This window comes from Nerophis ophidion, linkage group LG09, assembly GCF_033978795.1.
Source record: "Nerophis ophidion isolate RoL-2023_Sa linkage group LG09, RoL_Noph_v1.0, whole genome shotgun sequence".
NCBI classification, from domain to species: Eukaryota; Metazoa; Chordata; class Actinopteri; order Syngnathiformes; family Syngnathidae; genus Nerophis; species Nerophis ophidion.
The window spans coordinates 49,627,230-49,652,951 of NC_084619.1; the positions used below are offsets into that span (position 1 = coordinate 49,627,230).

General features: G+C 40.9%; 1 protein-coding gene across 2 annotated transcripts in view; it reads right to left on the reverse strand.

The window, feature by feature from the left end:
- piezo1 (piezo type mechanosensitive ion channel component 1 (Er blood group)) overlaps positions 1-11,013 on the reverse strand; it is a 199,556-nt gene extending 188,543 nt beyond the window's left edge. For both annotated transcript variants that reach the window (XM_061911144.1, XM_061911143.1), the window contains exon 1: positions 10,396-11,013. Coding sequence is in view for 1 of the 2 variants with exons in the window: in XM_061911143.1 (XP_061767127.1) it covers positions 10,396-10,459 (64 nt within the window). In the remaining variant the exon portion in view is untranslated. The remainder of the gene's footprint in view (positions 1-10,395) is intronic.
- Between the last annotated feature and the right edge of the window lie 14,709 nt (positions 11,014-25,722).

The following is a 25,722-nucleotide window of genomic DNA, read 5'->3' on the forward strand; positions in this document are numbered from 1 at the left end:
GCAAAGAATACCGATCCCAGAACCATGTATATTAAATATTTTCGGATGGTTCAACCGCCACCCGCCCAAATCTAATTAAAATCTATTTTTTCATCATGTCATCCGCCCGACCCGCGGTTTATCCACGGATCTCTAATAGATAGATAGATAGATAGATAGTACTTTATTGATTCCTTCAGGAGTATTCTGTTTGCCCGAGAATTAAACTCTTTCTGAGCGCTTGCCTTCTCACCTGAGGCTTGTTTGCGTTGATTGTCTGACCTGGTGTTTGAGGGCTATTTAAGCCAGTCTCTTTTCTTTGTTGGTTGTGGGATCATTCCAAATGTTTGTTGTCCAGAGGAAATTTGGGGGTTTGTAAAATGTTTTTACTTGTTTTATTTTTATTTCCTGTTTTCTCTCTTTAGTAATTGTTCTTGAACTTTTTCCCTGTGCTTGCTTTGTGCATATCCCTGTAGCATTCTACACCTTGGATTTAAAGACCTTTTGAAAATACATACCCAATTACCTTCACGCTGCCTGCTGTTTCCTGCATTTTGAGGTCACGATCTCCGCTACAAAGAGCATTCCTAACAGTGCTTTTCTGAGTGTGATGGGAATTGAACCCACAAACGTCAGTCTGGTTCGTCGATCATGCATTCTAACTGCTATGCCACCGCAATCTGACACATTCCATCAACATACAGTAGACTTAGATTAGACTTAGACTTCCTTTTTGTTGTCATTCAAATTTGAACTTTTCAGCACATATAAGAACAAAATTTTGTTACATAATGCGTGGGTTCCCTCCGGGTACTCCGGCTTCCTCCCACTTCCAAAGACATGCACCTGGGGATAGGTTGATTGGCAACACTAAATTGGCCCTAGTGTGTGAATGTGAGTGTGAATGTTGTCTGTCTATCTGTGTTGGCCCTGCGATGAGGTGGCGACTTGTCCAGGGTGTACCCCGCCTTCCGCCCGATTGTAGCTGAGATAGGTGCCAGCGCCCCCCGCGACCCCGAAAGGGAATAAGCGGTAGAAATGGATGGATGGATGGATAAGCTCATAGTACAACAGGGGAGAAAAAAAAGTAATAAGGTGCATATATAATTAATTAAATAAATAAATATATATAAATAATATATATATAAAATAAAATAATCTATAGAAATATTAGGGGGTGTAACGGTACGTGTATTTGTATTGAACCGTTTGGGTACGGGGGTTCCGGTTCGGTGCGGAGGAGTACCGAACGAGTTCCACACGAACATATGAAGTAGCCGCCTATGCTAAAGTCTTAACAAGCTGCTCCGCTCCGTTCTGCCTCTGTCTCCTACACACCACCCAGCATTGTCCCTCCCACACAACCATCTGATCGGTTACAACAGTAGCGGTAACAAGCCAATCAGCAGTGCGTATTCAAAGCGCATCTAATCAGCGCTTCAGCGTCGAGCAGATAGGCGTTTAGCAGGGGAGCAACGGACTCTACCCAAATTATACTAAACACTTCCAAGTCAACTACTTCCTAAACATCACGATGAGCCCGTTAACCTTCTAGAAACAAACCGCAGCTCAGCTCACTCGCAGTCCTGGCTTTAGGTGACTGCTAGTTAGCTTTTAGCGTAACGTTAGCTCATTCTGCGGTGTGTCTGCGAGCGTGTGTGTGTGTGTGTTGAAGCAGCAAAAAAGGACATTATGTTAAATGAAGAGTTTCTGTCTCTGATAGTGTATATAATAATGTAAGTGCATCATAAAGCCTCCATGAACTCCATGGTGTTCAGGGATGAATAGTCTCTCCTATTGCTATTGTACTATTTTTCAGCTATAGTTACATTAATCATTAGTAATGTAGCAGCCTAGTTTTGAATGGCAGGGTCCCTGCTATCACATGTTGATTCAAATATAACATTTACATAATAAAACTACAGGCTTCCCCAATGCTGTAATAAATTAAGCATTAAGAGTTGACTTGAAACTGTTTAATTTGGCACTTTTTATATGTAGAAGAAAAGTTGTGTCATTTTATTTCATCTAAGCAACAGCTTAAGGCAGTTTAATTTGGATTAACGTGGGCAGAATTATTATAGTGTTCCCAATGTTAAAAGGATCAAGCCATTGTTTACAGATTTGGTAAATAAATAACCAAAAAATGTACATTTTGTTGTTTTCTTACTGTACCAAAAATGAACCGAGCCGTGACCTCTAAACCGAGGTACGTACCGAACCGAAATTTTTGTGTACCGTTACACCCCTAATAAATAAATATAAATAAATAAATACATTCGATTACTGTACAGATAAATTAATTACACTTTTTCACATGCGTCCACGTTTATGGATGTATGTTATATTGTATTTTTTATTCTAGCGAGTTAATACATTTTGGGGGGAGTTAAGGGGATAATTTAATTATGATGCGTTTAAGAGTCTTACGGCCTGAGAGAAGAAGCTGTTACAGAACCTGGAGGTACTGCTTCGGAAGCTGCGGAACCTCTTTCTAGAGTCCAGCAGTGAAAACAGTCCTTGGTGGGGGTGGGATTAGTCTTTGCAGGTTTTCTGAGCCCTGGTCAGGCAGCGGCTTTTTGCGATCTCCTGGATAGGAGGAAGAGGAGTCCTGATGATCTTTTCCGCCGTCCTCACCACTCTCTGGAGAGACTTTCAGTCTGAGGCATTGCAGGCTCTAGTCCAGACAAAGATGCTGTTGGTCAGCAGGCTCTCTATAGTGCCTCTGTAGAATGTGGTGAGAATGGGGCGAGGGAGCTGTGCTCTTTTCATCTGACGCAAAAAGTGCATTCGCTGCTGAGCTCTTTTTACAAGAGCTCCAGTGTGTAGGGACCAGGTTATATTGTCAGTTATCTGCACCCCCAGGAACTTGGTGTTGCTTACCATCTCCACCGCTGTGCCGTTGATGTAGAGTGGAGCGTGGCTGGACTGATGATTCCTGAAGTCAACGATGATCTCCTTGGTCTTGTTGACATTCAGAACCAGGTTGTTGGTTCTGCACCAGCCAGATTTTTCACCTCCTCCCTGTAGTCCATGTCATTGTTGTCACGGATGAGGCCCACCACTGTCATGTCGTTCGCATACTTCACAATGTGGTTAGTAGTGGACCTGGCGCAGCAGTCGTGAGTCATCAACGTGAACAGCAGCGGACTAAGGACGCAGCCCTGGGGGGAGCCGGTGCTCAGGGAGATGGCACTGGAGGTGGTGTTGCCCACTCTCACAGATTGGGGTCTGTCCGAAAGGAAGTCAAGCAGCCAGTTGCATAGGGGGGTACTGAATCCAAGGGGGGCCAGTTTGCTCACCAAGTGCTGCGGGATGATGTTGTTGAATGCTGAGCTGAAGTGCAGAAACATCATCCGCACGTGTGTGTCCTTTCCTTCCAGATGTTCTAAACTCAGGTGGAGTGCAGAGGAGATGGCATCCTCTGTGGAGCGGTTAGGGCGATAAGCAAACTGGTATGGGTCGAATTTGGGTGGAAGTCTGGAGACAATATATTCCTTTACCAGCCTCTCGAAGCACTTCATTGTGATGGGGGTGAGTGGAACGGGGCGGTAATCATTGAGGGAGGAGATTATGGGTTTTTTAGGCACTGGGATGATTGTGGCCGTCTTAAAGCATGATGGTACCACAGCTTGGGTCAGCGAGATGTTGAAGATGTCTGTAAGAACCCCAGCCAGCTGGTCCGCACATCCCTTAAGCACCGTGCCCGGAATGTCATCAGGTCCCGGAGCTTTCCGGGGGATCATTCTCCTCGGGGTTTTCTGGACATCTGCTATATCCAGGTTGAGCGGCTGCTCATCGGGGCGAGGGATGGATTTTCTCGCCGGAGTGGTGTTAAGTGGTTCAAACTTTGCAAAGTAGTTGTTAAGGTCATCTAGGAAGCTGATACTGTTGTCACAGGGACAGGGGGCAGCTTTATAGTCCGTGATGACCTTTATGCCCTGCCACATTCGTCTAGTGTTTGTAGGGTTCTCGAAGAAGTCCTGCACTTTCTGACAGTGAGCACGCTTTGCAACCTTAATGGCATGTTTCAGGTTAGCTCTGGGAAATTTTAATGCCACCATGTCACCAGACTTGAAAGCCTTGTTCTGAACCTTCAGCATTGCACGTACGTCACTGTTCATCCAGGGTTTCTCGTTGGCCCGTGTGGGGATGTTCTTGATCACACTGACATCCTCCATGCACTTCTGAATGTATGCGGAGACAGACTGTGCATACTCCTCCACACATGTGTGGTGATTTTCAGTGGCGGCTGCTTTAAACATGTCCCAGTCTGTGGTTTCGAAGCAGTCTTGTAATGCTGACATTGCTCCCTCTGGCCAGGTCCTCACCTGCTTCACTGTAGCTTGCTTCCTGATCAGCAGGGGCTTGTATTCAGGAATTAGCATCACAGATAGATGGTCTGAGGAGCCGAGGTGAGGGTGAGGTGCAGCTTTATACGCCTGTTTAATATTACTATAAACCAAGTCCAGCCTGCTTCCACCCCTGGTTGCAAAATTCACATATGGATGCATATGAGGGAAAACTGTTTTCATGTTAGCTTGATTAAATCCCCTGCCACGATGAAAACGCCCTCTGGATGTGTGGCTTGCATTTCATTGATGGAGCAGTACAAAGCATTCAAAGCTTCTTTGGTGTTAGCACTGGGGGGAATGTACACTGCTGTGAAGATCATAGCACTGAATTCCCTGGGTAAATAAAATGGCCTGCATTTTATAGTTAATAGTTCAACATCAGGAGAGCAGTGACGTGATACTATCTTACCATTATTACACCAGTTATTATTGACATATATGCAAACACCACCGCCTCGGGATTTACAGTATATGTATGTCCGGGATATGTATATTTCGCGAGTGACTACTATGGGTGTAACGGTACACAAACATTTCGGTTCGGTACGTACCTCGGTTTAGAGGTCACGGTTCGGTTCATTTTCGGTACAGTAAGAAAAAAACAAATACATTTTTTGTTTATTTATTTACCAAATTTGTAAACAACGGCATAACATACATATGCACACAGGGTCCATCGCTAAGGGTAATGTGGTCAACATATATAAAATAAAAACTAAATAAGATAAGGCTCAGAATGGTTTCTTAACAAAACCGTTCTATATATAAAGTGCTTTTTTTGATTGATTGATTGAGACTTTTATTAGTAGACTGCACAGTACACTAAATTTTCCGTACAATTGACCACTGAATGCAAACACTCCAATACGTATTTCAACTTGTTTAAGTCGGGGTCCACGTTAATCAAAACCCCCCACACCCCCGTGCCCGGGTAACTTGGCAGTAAGAGGATATATGGGCTTATTGTTCTTCAACCATAGAAATGGGTCAAAATCTAGTTTTTAATGCAATACAGCAACCCGCTGCGACCTCGAACGGGACAAGCGGTAGAAAATGGATGGATGGATGGTCTTAAATCTGCTGCTATAAAAACATTTGTTATTGATTGATTGATACTTTTATTAGTAGATTGCACAGTTTAGTACATATTCCGTACAATTAACCATTAAATGGTAACACCCGAATACGTTTTTCAACTTGTTTAAGTCGGGGTCCACATTAATCAATTCATGGTATTGCTACAGTTATTGCTTCAGCCCTGCCTGACTCGCCGAGGAGAGCCTGCTTGAATGCGATGGTGACGCTTCAAAGGGGTTAGCATGTTTGACGTGTTGGCAGAAGCATACCCTACTGCTGCTCAACAATGTCGGCAAACCTCCGTCCTCCATTGTTGTATCGCACCGCGCAGCCAAAGTGTTCCCAAACGGGAGATGTTGACGAGGCAGGAGGGTCTTCCAGTTCTGGCTTTTACATGTTGTCCTAGCCCGGTCACGGCTAGCCTGGCGTGTGTTGTGCCTCGCTCTGCATTGTTTACACAATGTGCGGTGCGTTACCTAATATCTCTGTGTGGAAACTCGTTCGGTACACCTCCGAACCGAAGCGAAACCCCGGTACTGATACGGTTCAATACAAATACATGTACCGTTACACCCCTAGTGACTAGGTCTGTTATCAAATTTCACCTTGTCATTTATTAATTGACATTTTAAAATCTATGTCTCTCCTTGTAGTGGTTAAAAAAAGAACTCCCTGTAACCTGCTCTCTTCCTGGTTTGATTAGATAGTACTTTATTTATTCCGTCAGGAAAATTACAATTTTCAGCACAATCCCATTCTAGATCAGACAAACATTACAGGGAGACGGAACAGGATCGCTGACGGGTCTGCCGGCTTCCAGCGCCCCTTACAAAAAAGATGACATACAGGTAAACGGGGGGTGGGGAATAGAAGATTAAAATAAAATAAAAAAATAAAAAATCGGTCTTAGATATAATGTACTATAAACTACACCGGTAAGATTACAGAGAAGTGTTTGAAAAAGTTGATGATCTCACTCACCAGTATAACAGCATCATAGTAACTGTTTTTAAATCATCCATCCATTCATTTTTAACCGCCTGTCTCTTTCGGGGCAACGGGGGCTGGAGCCTATCCCAGCTGCATTCAGGCAGAAGGTGTGTTTCACCCTGGACAGGTCGCCACCTCATTGCAGGGCCAACACAAGACAGAATTCACACTGACATTCACACACTAGGGCCAATTTAGTGTCGCCAGTCAACCTATCCCCAGGTACATGTCTTTGGAGGTGGGAGGAGGCTGGAGTACCCAGAGGTAAGCACGCAGTCATTCTCTCGCTCCTGAATGATTGTGCCTCCTCCTTATTGGAACCTGACCACTGATTGGTAAGCTGGCAAAAAAGGCAGCCCTAAAAAGCCAATCAATAAGCATGTGGGCGCTCTCAAGGGACAAGTTTCAGTCTGGGTGTTGGTTTTCCGCTTGGCACCAGCAACTTGCCTCCATTCAATCACCTAACTTTTGGGCCTTAAAAATTCAAACTTTATAAAGACTGTGTGTCCGACCGTCCAACCAACAAGCAGTAAAACCAGGCCTGTGTATTGAAGCAATAAAGGACAGATAAAGCTTGTTGCATGCGTAGACATATTCCAAGATAAGTATCAATATCTGTACTGTAAAGTTCAAATTTGAATGACAATAATGGAAGTCTTAGTCACAAAACATGCAGTTATAGTTTAGGGATGTTTGATCAGGGTTTATTGTGCCGATTTCAATCATCCAAGAGTGACATAGGCCGATACTAATACCAATCACATGTATTAACTGTAAATGTTTTAAATGTATTTAGGCTGAGTGCTACTGAGAGTATAACATTGTCAACATATTTAAACTACTATTTTAATACATACTGTACATTGTTTGAGAAAATAATACAAAGCCAATAGTGCATAACTAAACAAAGCTAAAAATTAATCACTTTTACTCATTTAAATACTTTGAATTTGCCCTCAAAGTCCTCCTGTGTCCATGCAATTATTCTCTGCGTTTGTAAACATTAACAAACACAAAAAAGGACGATGATAATATAATATCTACCCAGTCATTCCAGTATATGGCTTTAAAGTGTGACGTGGCAACGCAATGCATTTTGGGTCATGCTGGACTCTAAATAGCTTATTTACATTTCTTAATACTGTATGTAACCCTTAAGTTTTGTTTTTATTCTTAAACGAATTCAAAACATGGCGCAAACATGCAGCATCATTAACTGCAAACCATCGGGTCACAAACGCTTTAGGAAAAAAGGGATTTGGAAACACGCACTTTTGATGTTTAAATGCCACAGTACAAACCAATATTTAAAGACTGATAATTACTAAAACTGAAACACTATCAGATGATAAGAATAAGAAACAAAAAGTGCAAAATTGTGTTTACTTACAGTGCATGTTTTTATTAAAAAAAAAACGGTTTTCAAAACATTTCAGTATGTGTGCTTAAGTACTTGAGCACATTCAAGAATACCGCGATAATACCCGTCAAATCGAATCGTCAAATCTTCGACTATTTGTAGACATCCCTGTGAATTACTAGTATGTTCAAATTGAATGTCACTAAATTCCATAAGATTAAAAGGTTGTTGTGTTTTTTTTTTCATTAAGTCCTATACACCGGTTAAAAAATAAACAATACCCCTCACTAATTGTTATCGCTCGAGGCTGCAAAGTATATCTCGGTATAAATTTTAGGACATATCAAACAGCCCTAAAACCATCACCAGGGTTGCGTGATTTAGACCAGATATCCCAGGCTCGGGATCTTTCTGTGTGGAGTTTGTATGTTCTCCCCGTGACTGCGTGGGTTCCCTCCGGGTACTCCGGCTTACTCCCACCTCCAAAGACATGCACCTTGGGATAGGTTGATTGGCAACACTCAATTGTCCCTAGTGTGTGAATGTGAGTGTGAATGTTGTCTGTCTATCTGTGTTGGCCCTGCGATGAGATGGCGACTTGTTCAGGCTGTACCCTACCTTCTGCCCGATTGTAGCTGAGATAGGCACCAGTGCCCCCCGCAACTACAAAAGGGAATAAGCGGTAGAAAATGGATGGATGGATGACATAAAAAATATGAATTTGGCCGACAATTGAGATTTCAATACTTTTGTGATAATGCATGTTGATGACATACTGTGTATTCAAACTGTGTCTGCAAATTTGACAAATGAACACAATAAAGCATTCAAACTACTGGATAAGTTCCCTCCACAGTGCAAAGCCACTTCGAAGCCAGTAATCCTCATCGCCATTGCAGCAAAAAGTTTCTTACAAATATCGTCCCTTGAGGGTGAGGAATAGCGAAACATGCTACACTGCACAACATAGGAGGATATGCTAAGAACTAACCGCAAGCTAGAGCTCTTGAAGGTAAACAAAAGTAAGTGGATTCCTACAAATGTCAACAGTAACAATACTAAGTATGATGTCATTATTAGGTTGATACTACAGTGGTTGGATTGATATTTTCATTATTATTATGGTTTTCACTTCACAGGTGTCCTAGTTTTGATGCCTTCAGTGACAATCTACAAGGTAAATAGTCATGAATATAAAGAAAACACATTGAAAGGTGTGTCCAAACTTTTGGCCTGCACTGTAATGTTATATATATATATATATATATATATATATATATATATATATATATATATATATATATATATCCATCCATTTTCTACCGCTTATTCCCTTTTTGGGGTCGCGGGGGGCGCTGGCGCCTATCTCAACTACAATCGGGCAGAAGGCGGGGTACACCCTGGATAAGTCGCCACCGCATCGCAGGGCCAACACAGATAGACAGACAACATTCACACTCACATCCACACACTAGGGCCAATTTAGTGTTGCCAATCAACCTATCCACAGGTGCATGTCTTTTGAGGTGGGAGGAAGCCGGAGTACCCGGAGGGAACCCACGCAGTCACGGGGAGAACATGCAAACTCCACAAAGAAAGATCCTGAGCCTTAATTACCCATTCCGATATCAACTAATACCGATATATACAGTTGTGAAAGTAACACATTATTATGCCTAATTTTGTTGTGAAATCTGAAGTTGTCTTTGTTTTTAAGTTATCGTGCTGTGATTTTACCAGTCCAGCCCACTCGGGAGTAGATTTTTCTCCATGTGGCCCCCCATCTAAAATTTGTTTGACACCCCTGGAATAAGCGGTAGAAAATGGATAGATGGATACACACACACACAGATGAGGAGTCCGGATGAGTGACAGCCATTAACACTAATTATTTGGCTGTAAAACATGTCATAGCTTTTGTTATTGTGAAAAATAGACAATTGTCAAAAGATTTGTTCTGTCAAACCACATAAATAAGCTAACTGGAGGTGTTCTTGTCATATCTTTTTTGGTTTTGACCAATGTTACTGTAAATAAGTTGCAGCACATTTAACATTATTAGCTTATAAAACATACAAATTGAATAGGACGAAAAAATATTTAGAAAATACAATCACAAAAGTTCATGGCTGGGAACAATCGAACCTAAACAATGTTTAAAAATATGCAACTTCACAACCACACTAATTTGCTGTCACAAGTGGGGCAGAGATAACAGGGTGTGGCCTGAGTAAATACATATCTCAAAGTATTCGCCACAAACCGTTTCTGGTGTGTATTCCAAATGCCACAACATCGTTGATTTATATCAAATAAAATATTTCATATGAGAATTTACGCGACAGATTTGACACCAGTTTGACACTATTTAAGCGGAAATTCCGCACATGTTGAACGCACAGTTTGTGACCATGGCGGAGTTGACGTTCACTCTGGCCATGCACTTTAAAAAAGAATACAGTAAAAACGCGTGTTTGTGAAATAAAAAACAAAGCGAACATGTAAATGTACAACATTTTTGCCACACAAAATTGCAAGCTTCGGGTGAGGCATGATGGAAAGTACGCCATACACAAAAAAGACAACGCGACGATCGCCAAGACTGTTAATGAATTATCGCAGGGAAAGTCTTACCTGATAACAAGACGGAAGGCAGAACGAAGCAGTAAATAAACCAAACCGCCACCTGGAGATCCATGTCCGGGTCTGTCAAAAAAGGACCCCGACGGGAGCAATGTTTCGGTTAGTTTTCCACACGTAAAACATAACACAAAGGAACTAGAAAAGTTGGTTAAAAAAAAGAGGATAATCCCTGGCCTACTTCTGAAAGAGACCACAACACAGAACAGTATTCCAGTTTAGGAAAAAGGAAAAAAAAAACGTTCCGAGTACAGTTACGTTGGTGTAGAGGAAGGCGACTCATTCCACTCGTCCTGCCGGCAAAGAAAAAAAAAAGTTATTGGAAGGAGGCCCAGTCTGAAGAAAGTATTGGGGATGGAAAAAGTGATTCATGGGCGTCCATAGAGAAGCAATTCTTTGTTGCTGGTCACCTCCCTGTTGCACTAACTGCTACTTCAGCCTCAGTCAGAATGTTTAGATATGTCACATTAATTGTCTAAATGTTACTGTAACGCAACAAAAAAATGTTATTGAATTTTTCCGCTTTCGAGCTTTCTCGGAAACGTTTAATCTACTCCTTTAGCACGCGTCTGGACCGTAGTTGACATGTTTTGAGCGTGAACGTCCACCTGTTGCAAATAACTATAATATCTCTCTGAAAGCTCGTGGCGCCCTCTAGCGCCGGAACCCTTTTTGGCTGAGAGAGCCATGAAAGCTCATCCATCTATTTTATACCGCTTGTCCCTTTTGGAGTTGCGGGGGGGTCACTGGAGCCCATCTCAGCTGCATTCGGGCGGAAGGCGGGGTACACCCTGGACAAGTCACAAACTCATCACAGGGCCAACACAGATAGACAGACAACATTCACGCTCACATTCACACATCCATCCATCCATTTTCTACCGCTTATTCCCTTTTGGGATCGCGGGGGGCGCTGGCGCCTATCTCAGCTCCATTCAGGCGGAAGGCGGGGTACACCCTGGACAAGTCGCCACCTCATTGCAGGGCCAACACGGTTAGACAGACAACATTCACGCTCACATTCACACATCCATCCATCCATTTTCTACCGCTTATTTCCTGTTGGGGTCGCGGGGGGCGCTGGCGCCTATCTCAGCTGCATTCGGGCGGAAGGCGGAGTACATCCTGGACAAGTCGCCAACTCATCGCAGGGCCAACACAGATAGACAGAAAACATTCACGCTCACATTCACACATCCATCCATCCATTTTCTACCGCTTATTCCCTTTTGAGGTCGCGGGGGGTACTGGCACCTATTTCAGCTGCATTCGGGCGGAAGGCGGGGTACACCCTGGACAAGTCGCCAACTCATCGCAGGGCCAACATAGATAGACAGACAACATTCATCCTCACATTCACACATCCATCCATCCATTTTATACCGCTTACTCCCTTTTGGGGTGGCGGGGGACGCTGGCGCCTATCTCAGCTGCATTCGGGCGGAAGGCGGGGTACACCCTAAACAAGTCGCCATCTCATCACAGGGCCAACACCGATAGACAGACAACATTCACGCTCACATTCACACATCCATTCATCCATCCATTTTCTACCCCTTATTCCCTTTTGGGGTCACAAGGGGCGCTGGCGCCTATCTCAGTTGCATTCGGGCAGAAGGCGGATTACACCCTGGACAAGTCGCAAACTCATCGCAGGGTCAACACAGATAGACAGAAAACATTCACGCTCACATTCACACATCCATCCATCCATTTTCTACGGCTTATTCCCTTTTGGAGTCGCGGGGGGCGCTGGCGCCTATCTCAGCTGCATTCGGGCGGAAGGCGGGGTACACCCTGAACAAGTCGCCAACTCATCGCAGGGCCAACACAGATAGACCGACAACATTCACACTCACATTCACACACTAGGGCCAATTTAGTGTTGCCAATCAACCTATCCCCAGGTGCATGTCTTTGGAGGTGGGAGGAAGCTGGAGTACCCGGAGGGAACGCACGCATTCACGGGGAGGACATGCAAACTCCACACAGAAAGATCCCGAGCCCGGGATTGAACCCTGACTACTCAGGACCTTTGTATTGTGAGGCAGACGCACTAACTCCTCTGCCACCGTGAAGCCCATGAAAGCCAAATATTTTAAAATGTACTTCCGTGAGAGCCATATAATATTTTTTAACACTGAATACAACTAAATGCGTGCATTTTTAAGTAAGACTAACATTTCTAAAGTATAATAAGTCCCGTATTCTTTTTAATAACATTTTATTCTGAAGTTAACCAAAAATAAATTGATTGTAAATATAAATATAAACAAATGGCAAATGTTATACTTGTATAGGGCTTTTCTACCTTCAAGGTCAGGGGTCCCCAAACTTTTTGAGTCGGGGGCCGCATTGGTTTAGAACAATTTGGGACATGCACACGCATACAGTCTCCAAAACGTTAACCACCGTGTGGCTACAATTAAAAACAAACAAAAGAAAATATAAAAATTGGTACTGGTTTTATAGTAAATATATATTACATTAAAAATCCCTACAGGCAACCTATGGACCGACTCAACTGACAATGATTTTATGACCTAGTATATACAATAATATAAACCAAATCATTGTATTTCATTTAGGTTTATTTCATATCTTCATTTAAATAAAAATATATTTCTATCTTTTTTAGATACAGTCAATAAATAATGTGAACATGATTGATTGATTGAAACTTTTATTAGTAGATTGCACAGTTCAGTACATACAGTTGTGATCAAATTTATTCAACCCTCACACAATTTTGGTGTTTTAGCAAGTAGGACATTTATTCCGTATTTTTTTTATAGTCATATCAAATAAAGATGTGTCAAATAGACAAATGCAACTTAAATTGTAACACTGTATTTTACAAAATACAAAAAAAGGACATTTTTCTTAATATCTCATTGACAAAGTTATTCAACCCCCTAGTTACATGCATCTTTAGTACCTAGTAGAACACCCTTTGGCAGTAATTACATCCTTCAAACGTGATACATAACCGGACACAAGCTTCTTGCAACGATCTACAGGTATTTTAGCCCATTCCTCTTGGGCAAAGGCCTCCAGTTCATTCATATTCTTGGGCTTGCGTGCTGCAACTGCCTTCTTCAAGTCCCACCACAGGTTTTCTATAGGATTTAGGTCTGGCGACGGTGAAGGCCACTCCAGAGTCTTCCAACCCTTCTTCTGCAACAACTCTGATGTTGATTTGGAGGTATTCTTGGGATCGTTGTCCTGTTGGAAGGTCCAACGTCTCCCAAGCCTCAGCTTCGTCATTGACTTCATGACATTTCCAGCTAATATATCCTGGTAGGAAATAGAATTCATAATGCCTTGAACGCGCTGGAGATTCCCGGTACCTGAGGCAGAGAAACAGCCCCAGAGCATGATTGACCCCCCACTATGCTTAACAGTAGGCAAGGTGTTCTTCTCTTTGTAAGCTTCATTTTTTCTCCTCCAGACATAACGTTGATTCATAGGCTCAACGAGTTCCAGTTTTGTCTCATCACTCCATAGAACAGTTTCCCAAAACCTTTGGGGTTTGTCCAGATGATTTTTGGCATACTGGAGTCTATTTTCTCTTGTGCCTGGTAGTCAGAAGTGGGGTGCGCCTGGGAGTTGTGGCATGGAGGCCTTCATCTCGTAGTGTGCGCCTTATTGTCTGGAATGAAACCTGCGTTCGCCCCTCTGTAATGTCCTGTTGTAGTTCCTCAGCTGTTACCCGGGGGTTTTTCACCACTGTACGCTTCAAATACCGGACAGCAGTTGCACACAGCATCCTCTTTCTACCACGCCCAAGTAGTGTTTCCACTGTGCCTTTAGCTTTAAACTTGCAAATTATGCTCCCAACTGTGTCTCTTGGAATGTGTAATGTCTTTGCTATTTTCTTGTATCCATATCCTTTCTTATGAAGAGAAATTACCTCCGCTCTTGACTTCTTTGACCACTCCCTGGACTTCACCATGTTGCAAATACACCATTGACCATCTACAATAAGCTGAGCGTCACAGTCTTTTTCAATCAGTTTAACTGTGGCTCGTTATGGTTCTAATCACATCTACAGGTGTTTTCAACACCTGATTGAAAATACCTTATTCAAATTCTGTTCTTAAGAGTTATGATCTTCAAGGGGTTGAATAATTTTGTCAATGACATATTAAGAGAAATGACACTGTTTGGTGGTATGTCACAAAATATAATGTTGTAATTCAAGTTGCACTTGTCTATTTAATGCATCTTTATTTGATATGACTATAAAAAAAATACGGAATAAATGTCCAACTTGCTAAAACACCAAAATTGTGTGGGGGTTGAATAATTTTGATCACAACTGTATTCCGTACAATTGACCACTAAATGGTATGCACATGTATCGTAACATGGAAATCTAAGAGAACGTGTTGTTAATGAGGATACTTGTAGACTGGGAATTTTTTAATTTTTTTTAAATTTTTTTACATGCGATCTGAATAGGCACTGTTGATTGATTGATTGAAACTTGTATTAGTAAATAGCACAGTACAGTACATATTCCATACAATTGACCACTGAATTGTAACACCCGAAGAAGTTTTTCAACGTGTTTAAATCGGGGTCCACGTTAATCAATTCATGGTAAAAAGGTTATGGCTCTGAGCTGGATTTTGAACAAAATTGTGCCATTCTGCTTTATAATGTAACCAATAGGATGTTTGTGTGGGTGGGACAATGCTAGAAACTTTGAGAGAACAGGATGAAACGACAAGGAAATGAACACAAATATCTTTTTTCCGATATATGATCAAAATATTCCTACACTGTGGAAATGATCTCCGACGACGATAAATGACAAATGACCAACAACAGAAGTGCGGCTATTCTGTTGGCAGCAACAGAATAGCCGAGTAAACAGAGTAAAATGGATTAGAAAGGACAGATTTAAAAAAATAAAATTAAATAACTTTTATTTTTTTTAACTTGGGACATCCCGCGGGCCGGATTTTGGACGCTGGCGGGCCGTATCAAGCGCACGGGCCGTAGTTTGGGGACCCCTGTTTAAGGTACTCAAAGCGCTTTGACATTATTTCCACATTCACACACACATTCACACACTGATGGTGGGAGCTGCCGTGCAAGGCCCTAACCACGATCCATCAGGAGCAAGGGTGAAGTGTCTTGCTCAAGGACACAACGGACGTGACGAGGTTGGTAGAAGGTGGGGTTCGAACCTGGAACCCTCAGATTGCTGGCACGGCCACTCTTCCAACCGCGCCACTCAAAGAAGTTGATTATTTATTAGGATATATCAACACAGCAGCAATAGAACCAGTGTTTTAATACACTAAGGCAGAGGTCCCCAAACTTATATATATATATATATGTATATATATATATATATATATATATATATATATATATATATATATATATATATATATATATATATATATATATATACACACATATATATGTCTATATATACGTATATATATATACTTGTATATATATATATATACAAATATATATATATATATATATATATATATATACATATATATATATATACCAGTGGCGGGCTGTGCATTTTCCACCTCGGCCTTCAGTGATCTCCGACTTCAATGATTACCTCTCAAAATACAGTAATTGATGTCACCACATGACCATTGCTGGAGAAATACTACAGTATATAGGAACACATATACACCCTACTGTGCACCCAATCATATCAGCAGTGTACAAAACTGGTTATTTTCTGGCGCATTTAAAAATCAATTAAAACGCATCGGCAATGAAAACCTATACCGTAAATTTCTCTGCTTGGTTTTGGCAACTTCCGGTCAATATAGTTTGATTCAAAGTAAACACTTCTCAAAGATATATTAACTGCCTTAACTCGTAAATGTCATGTTCAACTTGAGGCCATCTAGAAGGCCTTACTTACAACAACTCGTGATCTGATTGGCTATCGCAACTGTCTATCAACTGTATGTCCACAGTGCACTGACCCTCGCATTGTTGATTCCGAAGGCCCCGGGCAGATTTGGCACAGCATGGCAACATAAGCTAGCTGAATTCTGATTGGATACAAACTAAAATGAAAAACAACAGCCCTGGAAGGAACATAATATGACAAAAAGAGAATTTGAATAATTTTATATATTAAGGGAAAGTAAATACAAAAATAATTTTATATTTAATTATGATCATGATTTCTGGTTATGTTAGGCCAGCAGAGAAGACCTTTTTTGTTCTGACCGCACACCACTGATGTATACAGCCCAGCCCCCGGCCAAATTTTTGTAAACCAATGCATCCCCCGAGTCAAAAAGTTTGGAGACCCCTGCACTAAAGAGCAATATGCTTCACTGACCCAAACGCTGACCTACGACGCAGATACCACGCGAAAAATACAAATGTCAATGTACGATGTACACTGAAATAAAACAATTAGGGCTGCCAAACGATTAAACGAGTTTACTGCATTGATAAAATGAAATGTGTAATGTTGCTGTAACTGCTTTAAAAATGATACGGTAAAAGCTGGACAGAAAGGAAAGACAGAGGCAGAAGAAAGACAGTAGGATAATTCGTTATTACTGTCATGGAAAGATGTCAAGACACCTTCTCAAACCAATCACAGACATCTGGTATCACAAAAAAGCTCTTCGCGTTACATCCGCTAGTATCAAAATGAAAAATGTTGTTGATTACGATCATGCTTTGATTGTCCAAGATGTTTTGATGTAATCTGTGATATTTCTACCTACATAAAAGTTGAGGAATATACCACTCAGGAGCAAGGGTGAAGTGTCTTGCTCAAGGACACAACGGAAGTGACGAAGTTGGTAGAAGGTGGGGATCGAACCAGGAACCCTCAGATTGCTGGCACGGCCACTCTCCCAACTGAGCCACGCCGTCCCCCGTAAATGAAATACATCTTACCATCAATGCGACTGAACAGGTGCGGTAGAAATGGATGGATGGACTAAAATGCATGAGAAGGTTTTATATTTTGAACGTTATTTTTAACACAGATTTATTCATTACTTATCGTATTTAAGCAATGTCAACTAAGATTTACCAGAGAGCCAGATGCAGTCATCAAAAGAGCTACATCTGGCTTGAGAGCCGCAGGTTCCCTACCCCTGTTGTACCACAATACAAGGGGCGACCATTCAAAAATGACAGAAATCACTTTATATGCAGCTGACAAAAAGGACAATCGGTAGTAAATCGATGGATGATGGAAGATTTAAACCAAATTAGTGTGTCGCTGCTTCATTCTACCTCGGGGGTCAGCGCCGCCCTAGTAGCTCCCTGGAGTTTTTTCAAAGATGTGGGAAAATGGAAAAAGATGAAAAAATATAAAAATGTTTTGTTTCACTATGGTTTCTGTCGAAGGACCAACAGGACACAAACCTTCTTAATGGTTAGAAATCCCACCGTTTTTATCAAGGATTTCAGACACGCGGGCCGCAAATTGTGGTTTCAATCCAATACAGGGCCATACATTGGTCATAACTAAAGTTCTCCTATGTCCAGGGACGTATTTCCTAAGTTTATAGACTGTAAAGAAATGACAACCATAGATGCCAAAAGGATTGAAAAATGCTTGCAACAAGAAGAATACATAATAAAGAACATTTATAACACAAAGATATACAGAGGCAGAAAACAAGTACAAAACGTACAAGAACAAGCTAAGTGGCATACTACAAACACGTAGGAAAAGATATACAGTCAATTATTGGACCGGAACAAAAACAATATGAGAAATCCTAAATAGGATTATTAAAAATAGTATGTTTTTGGGATTCCCTCCGCTGGCCGGCCTGGCTGCGTTGGGCCGGTGGTCCCTGGTTCCCTGGGCGCCACACCTGCTGTTTGGGTTGGGCTCTCTGGGCGGCTGGGGCCGCACTCTGGCTCCCGCGCACACTGGGGGTCAAATATATTTCACATACAAACACACATATACTCACACACACACGCTGTTATTCATACATACAAACGTACATACATAGGCACCTACGCTCCCACATACATACACAAATACAGTACATACCTACATACTCCAAGTCCGTCCATCTACACGCACATTCACTGTACAAACATTCACTCACTGTACATATACATTCACTGTACAAACAAACATACATATACTGTACATATACATTTACTGTACAAACATTCATATACACCGGGACTGTTCGAGGGTAAAGTCCTCCGTAGGTGACCATCGAGGAGCCGGGGGAGCCTTCCGCAAAGCCCCCACCGGTTCCCGCTCGGCACTCCCGGATGAATCTGCGTCGCCACTAAGAACAGCGCGAATACTCCCCTCTCCTACTGTCCATGAACGCACCCCACACATTGTGCCAATAAATCATTGAACCCCGGCCAATTTGTGCCCAAAATTACGGGGTGCGAGAGCTGCGTACTTACAGCTACCTCGACTTTATGCTTTTGTTTGCCATAATCAGTTTCCACTGGTACAATCGGGTATTCGTGCACATCCCCATGAATACACCTGATCTTCACCCGTGTTGCCTGCCTCAAAACCCCGGGCTGAACCAGATATACACATTCTGTTCATATACAAGTACATATACATACATACACTCATGCACATAATCACGTTTCATCAAACATATATCAACAATGTTGCCCTAGGGTAAACTGGGTAACACATGGCATACTGACAAAGCGTAACCCATTTTTACTATAACAATCTACAAGATTAATATAGGTTGCCTCTCTCTCTTCCCCTCCATCTTTCGGTATTCCTTTTTTTTAATTATTTTTTTTAATTACCTTTCTAGCTATCATTATGTATATGTATTGTTGCATTTGAACAAATGTGTTGTTGAAAATAGAGGTAAACTATTGGTATTGTTCATGATCAATAGCGCTTTTTCTATTGGTATTTGTTTTGCTCCAGTTTTGGTGTAAAAATGCTCATTGTCATTTCTATATTATTATTTATTTCACTAACTGCTTATTTGCTATCACTTTTACGATCATATTTGTACATATTGTATGTGCTGGTGTTGTTCTATTGTTGTTGTTGTTGTTTTTGTTGTGTTGGCTGTTGTTGTTTTTGTCTCTCTGTCTAATCCCCCGCTTATCCCCACAATTTCCCCCTGTCTTCCTTTTTTTCTCTTTCGATCCCCTCCTGCTCCGGCCCGGCTGCACCAAATGATAATATAAATACATTTAATAAAGTCAAATTCAAATAAGGCAACAAGAGAAGTATCCTCCATCCATCCATCCATTTTCTACCGCTTATTCCCTTTCGGGGTCGCGGGGGGCGCTGGCGCCTATCTCAGCTACAATCGGGCGGAAGGCGGGGTACACCCTGGACAAGTCGCCACCTCATCGCAGGGCCGAGAAGTATCCTACACTTCTCTTTTGTAAAGTAAATCTGAACAGCCGATATGGGCATCTACATCAACTATATGATTTGCCTGAGAAGCTGGACAGGACAAAAAATAAATAAATAAAAATGGTGTGTTTTTAACTGTTGAGAATTAGAAGTGTGTGCTCCTTTGTCACGGCTCAGTCAAGAGTAGATCCCCGGATGCAGAGACATGAGGCAAGGTTAAACAAATAGTGCAGTTCTTTAATAATAATAGTAGAACAAAGAAAAGGTGATGGGGGGGAGAGTGCACACCATAAAATATTGTACGCAATAAAGCTTCTAGCAATCCGCAAGGGAACGGCCAGGACACATTGGGAATAGTTTAGTATAAAGAGTAAAAACTCTCAACCTTTGCAGAAGAGAACACAAAATGGAGATTAGATCTAAAATGACCAGCGGTGAAAGCTAGGTACAAATTGTGGACGGCACAGGAAGCTCTCAGTGCCCTGCTCAAAAATCCCAGTGACAAAATAGGACCAGGTGTGTCCCATTAGGCCAGGGGTGGGCAAACATTTCGTTTCAGGGGCCACATTGGCTTTTGAGATTTGACAGATGGGCCAGGCGAGTACATGATGCATTTTAAAGCATAGCATGTCTGTTGGAACTAAGAGTAGACTCCTCAAACATGGGCTATTTTAGTTACAATGCTTCTATTTTCAACAATATCAAATCAGAACCTCGACGAAACATACAAATGGTATTAAAGGGTTAACACTTACATTCTCTTTCAGTGGGAGCAGTGTTGTTGATCACCCTTTTTTGCCAGTCTGCAAAGTGTAGTATCAGTTTTGTTGTGGCAATTCTCAAAACGGATGTGTGTTCAATTCTGTTTTTTGGTGGCCCGGTTTATAGGGACTTAAGGGACGCATGTGGCTCTCGGGCCGTATTTTGCCCACCTCCTGCATTCGGCCGTCCCCCACCGGGGAAGGAAGCACTGAGGAGAGGAAACAAAAAGATAACAGCAGGGACAAAATAATAGGGAAGGCAGGCGAGCAACAGAAACATAAGATTATTCCTCTGATATACAGTGCAGCCAAGATGTATTCAGAGCACTTTACTTTTTAAAATTTTGTTACATTACAGCCTTATTCCAAAATGGAATTGATTAATTTTTCTACACTCCATACCCCACAATAGCACTGTCAGAGTTTTAGAGCTTTTTTACAAAGCCACACTGTTGTAACACGTGCTGAATGTGACTTGGCAATGTCTTGCTGAAATAAGCAGGGGCATCCATGAAAAAAACGGCGCTTAGATGGCAGCATATGTTGTTCCAAAACCTGTATGTACCTTTCAGCATTAATGGTGCCTTCAGAGATGTGTAAGTTACCCATGCGTTGAGCACAAATGCACCCCCATACCATAACAGATGCTGGCTTTTGAACTTTGTGTTGATAACAGTCTGGATGGTTCGCTTCCCCTTTGGTCCGGATGACACCATGTCGAATATTTCCAAAAACAATTTGAAATGTGGACTCGTCAGACCACAGAACACTTTTCCACTTTGCATCAGTCCATATTAGATGATCTCGGGCCCAAAGAAGCCGGCGGCGTTTCTGGATGTTGTTGATAAATGGCTTTTGCTTTGCATAGTGGAGCTTTAACTTGCACTTACAGATGTAGCGACAAACTGTATTTAGTGACAGTGGTTTTCTGAAGTGTTCCTGAACCCATGTGGCGATATCCTTTAGAGATTGATGTCGGTTTTTGAAAGACTGCCGTCTGAGGGATCGAAGGTCATGGTCATTCAATGTTGGTTTCCAGCCATGCCGCTTACGTGGAGTGATTTCTCCATATTCTCTGAACCTTTTGATGATATTATGGACCGTAGATGTTGAAATCCCTAAATGTCTTACAATTGCACTTTGAAAAACATTGTTCTTAAACTGTTTGACTATTTGCTCATGCAGTTGTGGACAAAGAGTGTACCTCGCCCCATCCTTTCTTGTGAAAGACTGAGCATTTTTTGGGAAGCTGTTTTATACCCAATCATGGCAGCCACCTCTTCCCAATTAGCCTGCACACCTGTGGGATGCTCCAAATAAGTGTTTGATGAGCTTTCCTCAACTTTATCAGTATTTATGGCCACCTTTCCCAACTTTTTTGTCACGTGTTGCTGGCATCAAATTCTAAAGTTAATGATTATTTGCAAACAAAAAATATTTATCAGTTTGAACATCAAAAATGTTGTCTTTGTAGCATATTCAACTGGATATAGTTTGAAAATAATTTGCAAATCATTATATTTCATTTATATTTACATCTAACACAATTTCCCAACTCATATGGAAACGGGGTATATATATATATATATATATATATATATATATATATATATATATATATATATATATATAAATATATATATATATATATACACACATATATTCAGTCAGGGTAAGTTTTAACAGTTCTCTTTTGGTTTATGCTTTATATGTGATTTTGGTGTGGTTCTTGTATATTTTGATAATTTTCATGGTCAAAATCGGGGAAAATCCATGTTTCCTGATCAAAACAACGCAGCATACGAGAAGTGAGGCAGACACAGGCGGTGCTTCCACAGTGTGTATTCGGCGTGTGTGTGCGAGGGGCCGCATGCTTGTTGCCACATGAAAATGGCAGGCCATGAGGAAGGAAGTACCTCTGCCTCAAGGTAGGGGGCGATATATTGTCAACTTGCAGTTCAATGCCTCAGCAGTGCTCTGACTTGCCACACTAGGAGAAGTGGGTGTGCTCAAGCTAGCAGACAAAGGTCTCTCCAGCACAAGCCAGGCTTTCTTTCTTTTCTTTTTTTTTTATAACAAACATGGCATTTTTATTAAGACAAAATGAATGCGATCATACAAAGTATGTTTTCATGGAGGATAGCTATTGCTGCTTCAGATACAAATGCAGAAAGGCAAGATACACTCACATTACTTGATTTATTTTGTTAAAAGCAAATGGGACCAAAATGTATTTAAAGGCCTACTGAAACCCACTACTACCAACCACGCTGTCTGATAGTTTAGATATCAATGATGAAATATTAACATTGCAACACATGCCAATACGGCCGGTTTAGTTTACTTAATTACAATTTTAAATTTCCCGCGGAGTTTCTTGTTGAAAACGTTGCGGAATGATGATGCGTGCGCGTGACGTCACGGACTGTAGAGGACATATTAGCGCAGCACCATTTGCGACTAAAAGTCGTCTCTTTTCATCGCGCAATTAAACAGTATTCTAGACATCTGTGTTGCTGAATCTTTTGCAATTTGTTCAATTAATAATGGAGAAGTCAAAGTAGAAAGATGGATGTGGGAAGCTTCAGCCTTTAGCCACACAAACACACGGTGTTTCCTTGTTTAAAATTTCCGGACGTGAAGCTTTACAATGGATCAGAGCGGTCAAGCGAACATGGTTCTCAACCACTTGTCAACCGGCAGGTTTCGGTGAGAAAATTGTGGTAAAAAGTCGCCTCTTACCGGAGATCAGCTGAGCTTGCGCCGTCCATGCAGCTGCCGTCGACTTCCCTCAGAGACTGGCGTCAAGACACCCGTGGACACACCCCTCTGACTATCAGGTACTATTTAACTAAAACACTAGCAACACAAATAGAAAGATAAGGGATTTCCCAGAATTATCCTCGTAAATGTGTCTAAAAACATCGGAATCCGTCCCAATGCAATCGTCTTTTTTTTTTTTACTTTATTATTTTTTTAATTATTTTTTTTCTAGTCCTTCGCTATCAATGTCATCATTCACAAATATTTCATCCTTGCTCAAATTAATGGGGAAATTGTTGTTTTCTCGGTCCGAATAGCTTTTGCTGCTGGAGGCTCCCATTATAAACAATGTGAGGACGTGAGGAACCCTCACTCTTGTGACGGCATCGTCTGCAACTTCCGGTAAAGGCAAGGCTTTTTTATTAGCGACCAAAAGTTGCGAACTTTATCGTGGATGTTCTCTACTAAATCCTTTCAGCAAAAATATGGCAATATCGCGAAATGATCAAGTATGACACAGAGAATGGACCTGCTATCCCCGTTTGAATAACAAAATCTCATTTCAGTAGGCCTTTAATAACAAATTTATTAAATTGTTTTTGGAACCATTTATCATATAATATCATTATGATAATGTTTTTATGAAAGCGAATAACTCCCTTTTTTTCCCTCTTACTCTAATGTGCAACCTAAATCAACAATGATTAGAGCTGCACATATGAATTTAAGTAAAATAAAAAAATTATAAAATAAAAAAAATATATATATATGTTTACGTTGTGCGATTCACAATCGATTCTCATTTTTAAAAAATCGATTTTTATTTTATTTTATTTTTTTATTATTATTTTTTTTTAATCAATCCAACAAACCATTACACAGCAATACCATAACAATGCAATCCAATTCCAAAACCAAACCTGACCCAGCAACACTCAGAACTGCAATAAACATAGCAATTGAGAGGAGACAAACACGACACAGAACAAACCAAAAGTAATGAAACAAAAATGTATTTTATCAACAACAGTATCAACATTAATTATAATTTCAACATAGCAGCGATTAAAAATCCCTCATTGTCATTATCATTAGACATTTATAAAAATAATAAAAAAGAACAATAGTGTCACAGTGGGATACACTTGCATCGCATCTCATAAGCTTGACAACACACTGTGTCCAATGTTTTCACAAAGATAAAATAAGTCATATTTTTGGTTAGTTTAATAGTTAAAATATTTACATTATTGCAATCAGTTGATAAAACATTGTCCTTTACAATTATAAAAGTTTTTTTTTTTTTTTTTTAATCTACTACTCTGCTAGCATGTCAGCAGACTGGGGTAGATCCTGCTGTAATCCTATGTATTGAATGAAATCAGAATCGTTTTGAATCGAGAATCGAATCAAATCGAAAAAAATCGATATATATCGAATCGTGACCCCAAGAATCGATATTGAATCAAATAGTGGGACACCCAAGGATTCACAGCCCTAATATATATATATATATATATATATATATATATATATATATATATATATATATATATATATATATATATATATATACAGAGGTGGGTAGTAACACGCTACATTTACTCCGTTACATTTACTTGAGTAACTTTCGGGATAAATTGTACTTTTACGAGTAGTTTTTATGCAACATACTTTTACTTTTACTTGAGTATATTTATAGAGAAGAAACGCTACTTTTACTCCGTTCCATTTACCTACATTCAGCTCGCTACTTGCTACTTTTTTTTATCGATCTATTAATGTTTGTTTTGGTTAATGACAGCTTCAAAGTAGAATCTACGCATGCCTGCGTTTCACCAATCACATGCAGTCACTGGTGACGTTGGACCAATCAAACAGAGCCAGGCGGTCACATGACCCGATTTATACAAGTTGAAAAACGTATTGGGGTGTTACCATTTAGTGGTCAATTGTACGGAATGTGTACTGTACTGCGCAATCTAGTAATAAAAGTTTCAATCAATCAATAAAAAGTGTAAAGGAAAAAAGGCACTTTTTATTTCAACCGTACTTCCTGTCAAAAGCCGAAAGACTGATCGCACAGTTCCTGTCTTCACAACAAAAGTGCCGCTCCATCGCGCCTGCGCTAACAAAATAAGAGTCTCCGAAAGCCAGCGCAAACAAGCTAGCAAACTACGAAGTTTGCCGCCAATGTATTTCTTGTAAAGTGTATAAAAACGAATATGGAAGCTGGACAAATAAGATGCCAAAAACCAACGACTTTCATGTGGTATTAGACAGAAAAGAGGAACTTTTTCTCCTCCATTTGAAAACGTGGACGTCTGAGTCCAATCATTGCAAGTCATCAGAATCAGGTAATACACCAATTTATATTCTTGTCTTCATGAAAGATAGGAATCTATATGTTAAACATGCATGTATATTCATTAAAACACCTTCAACATG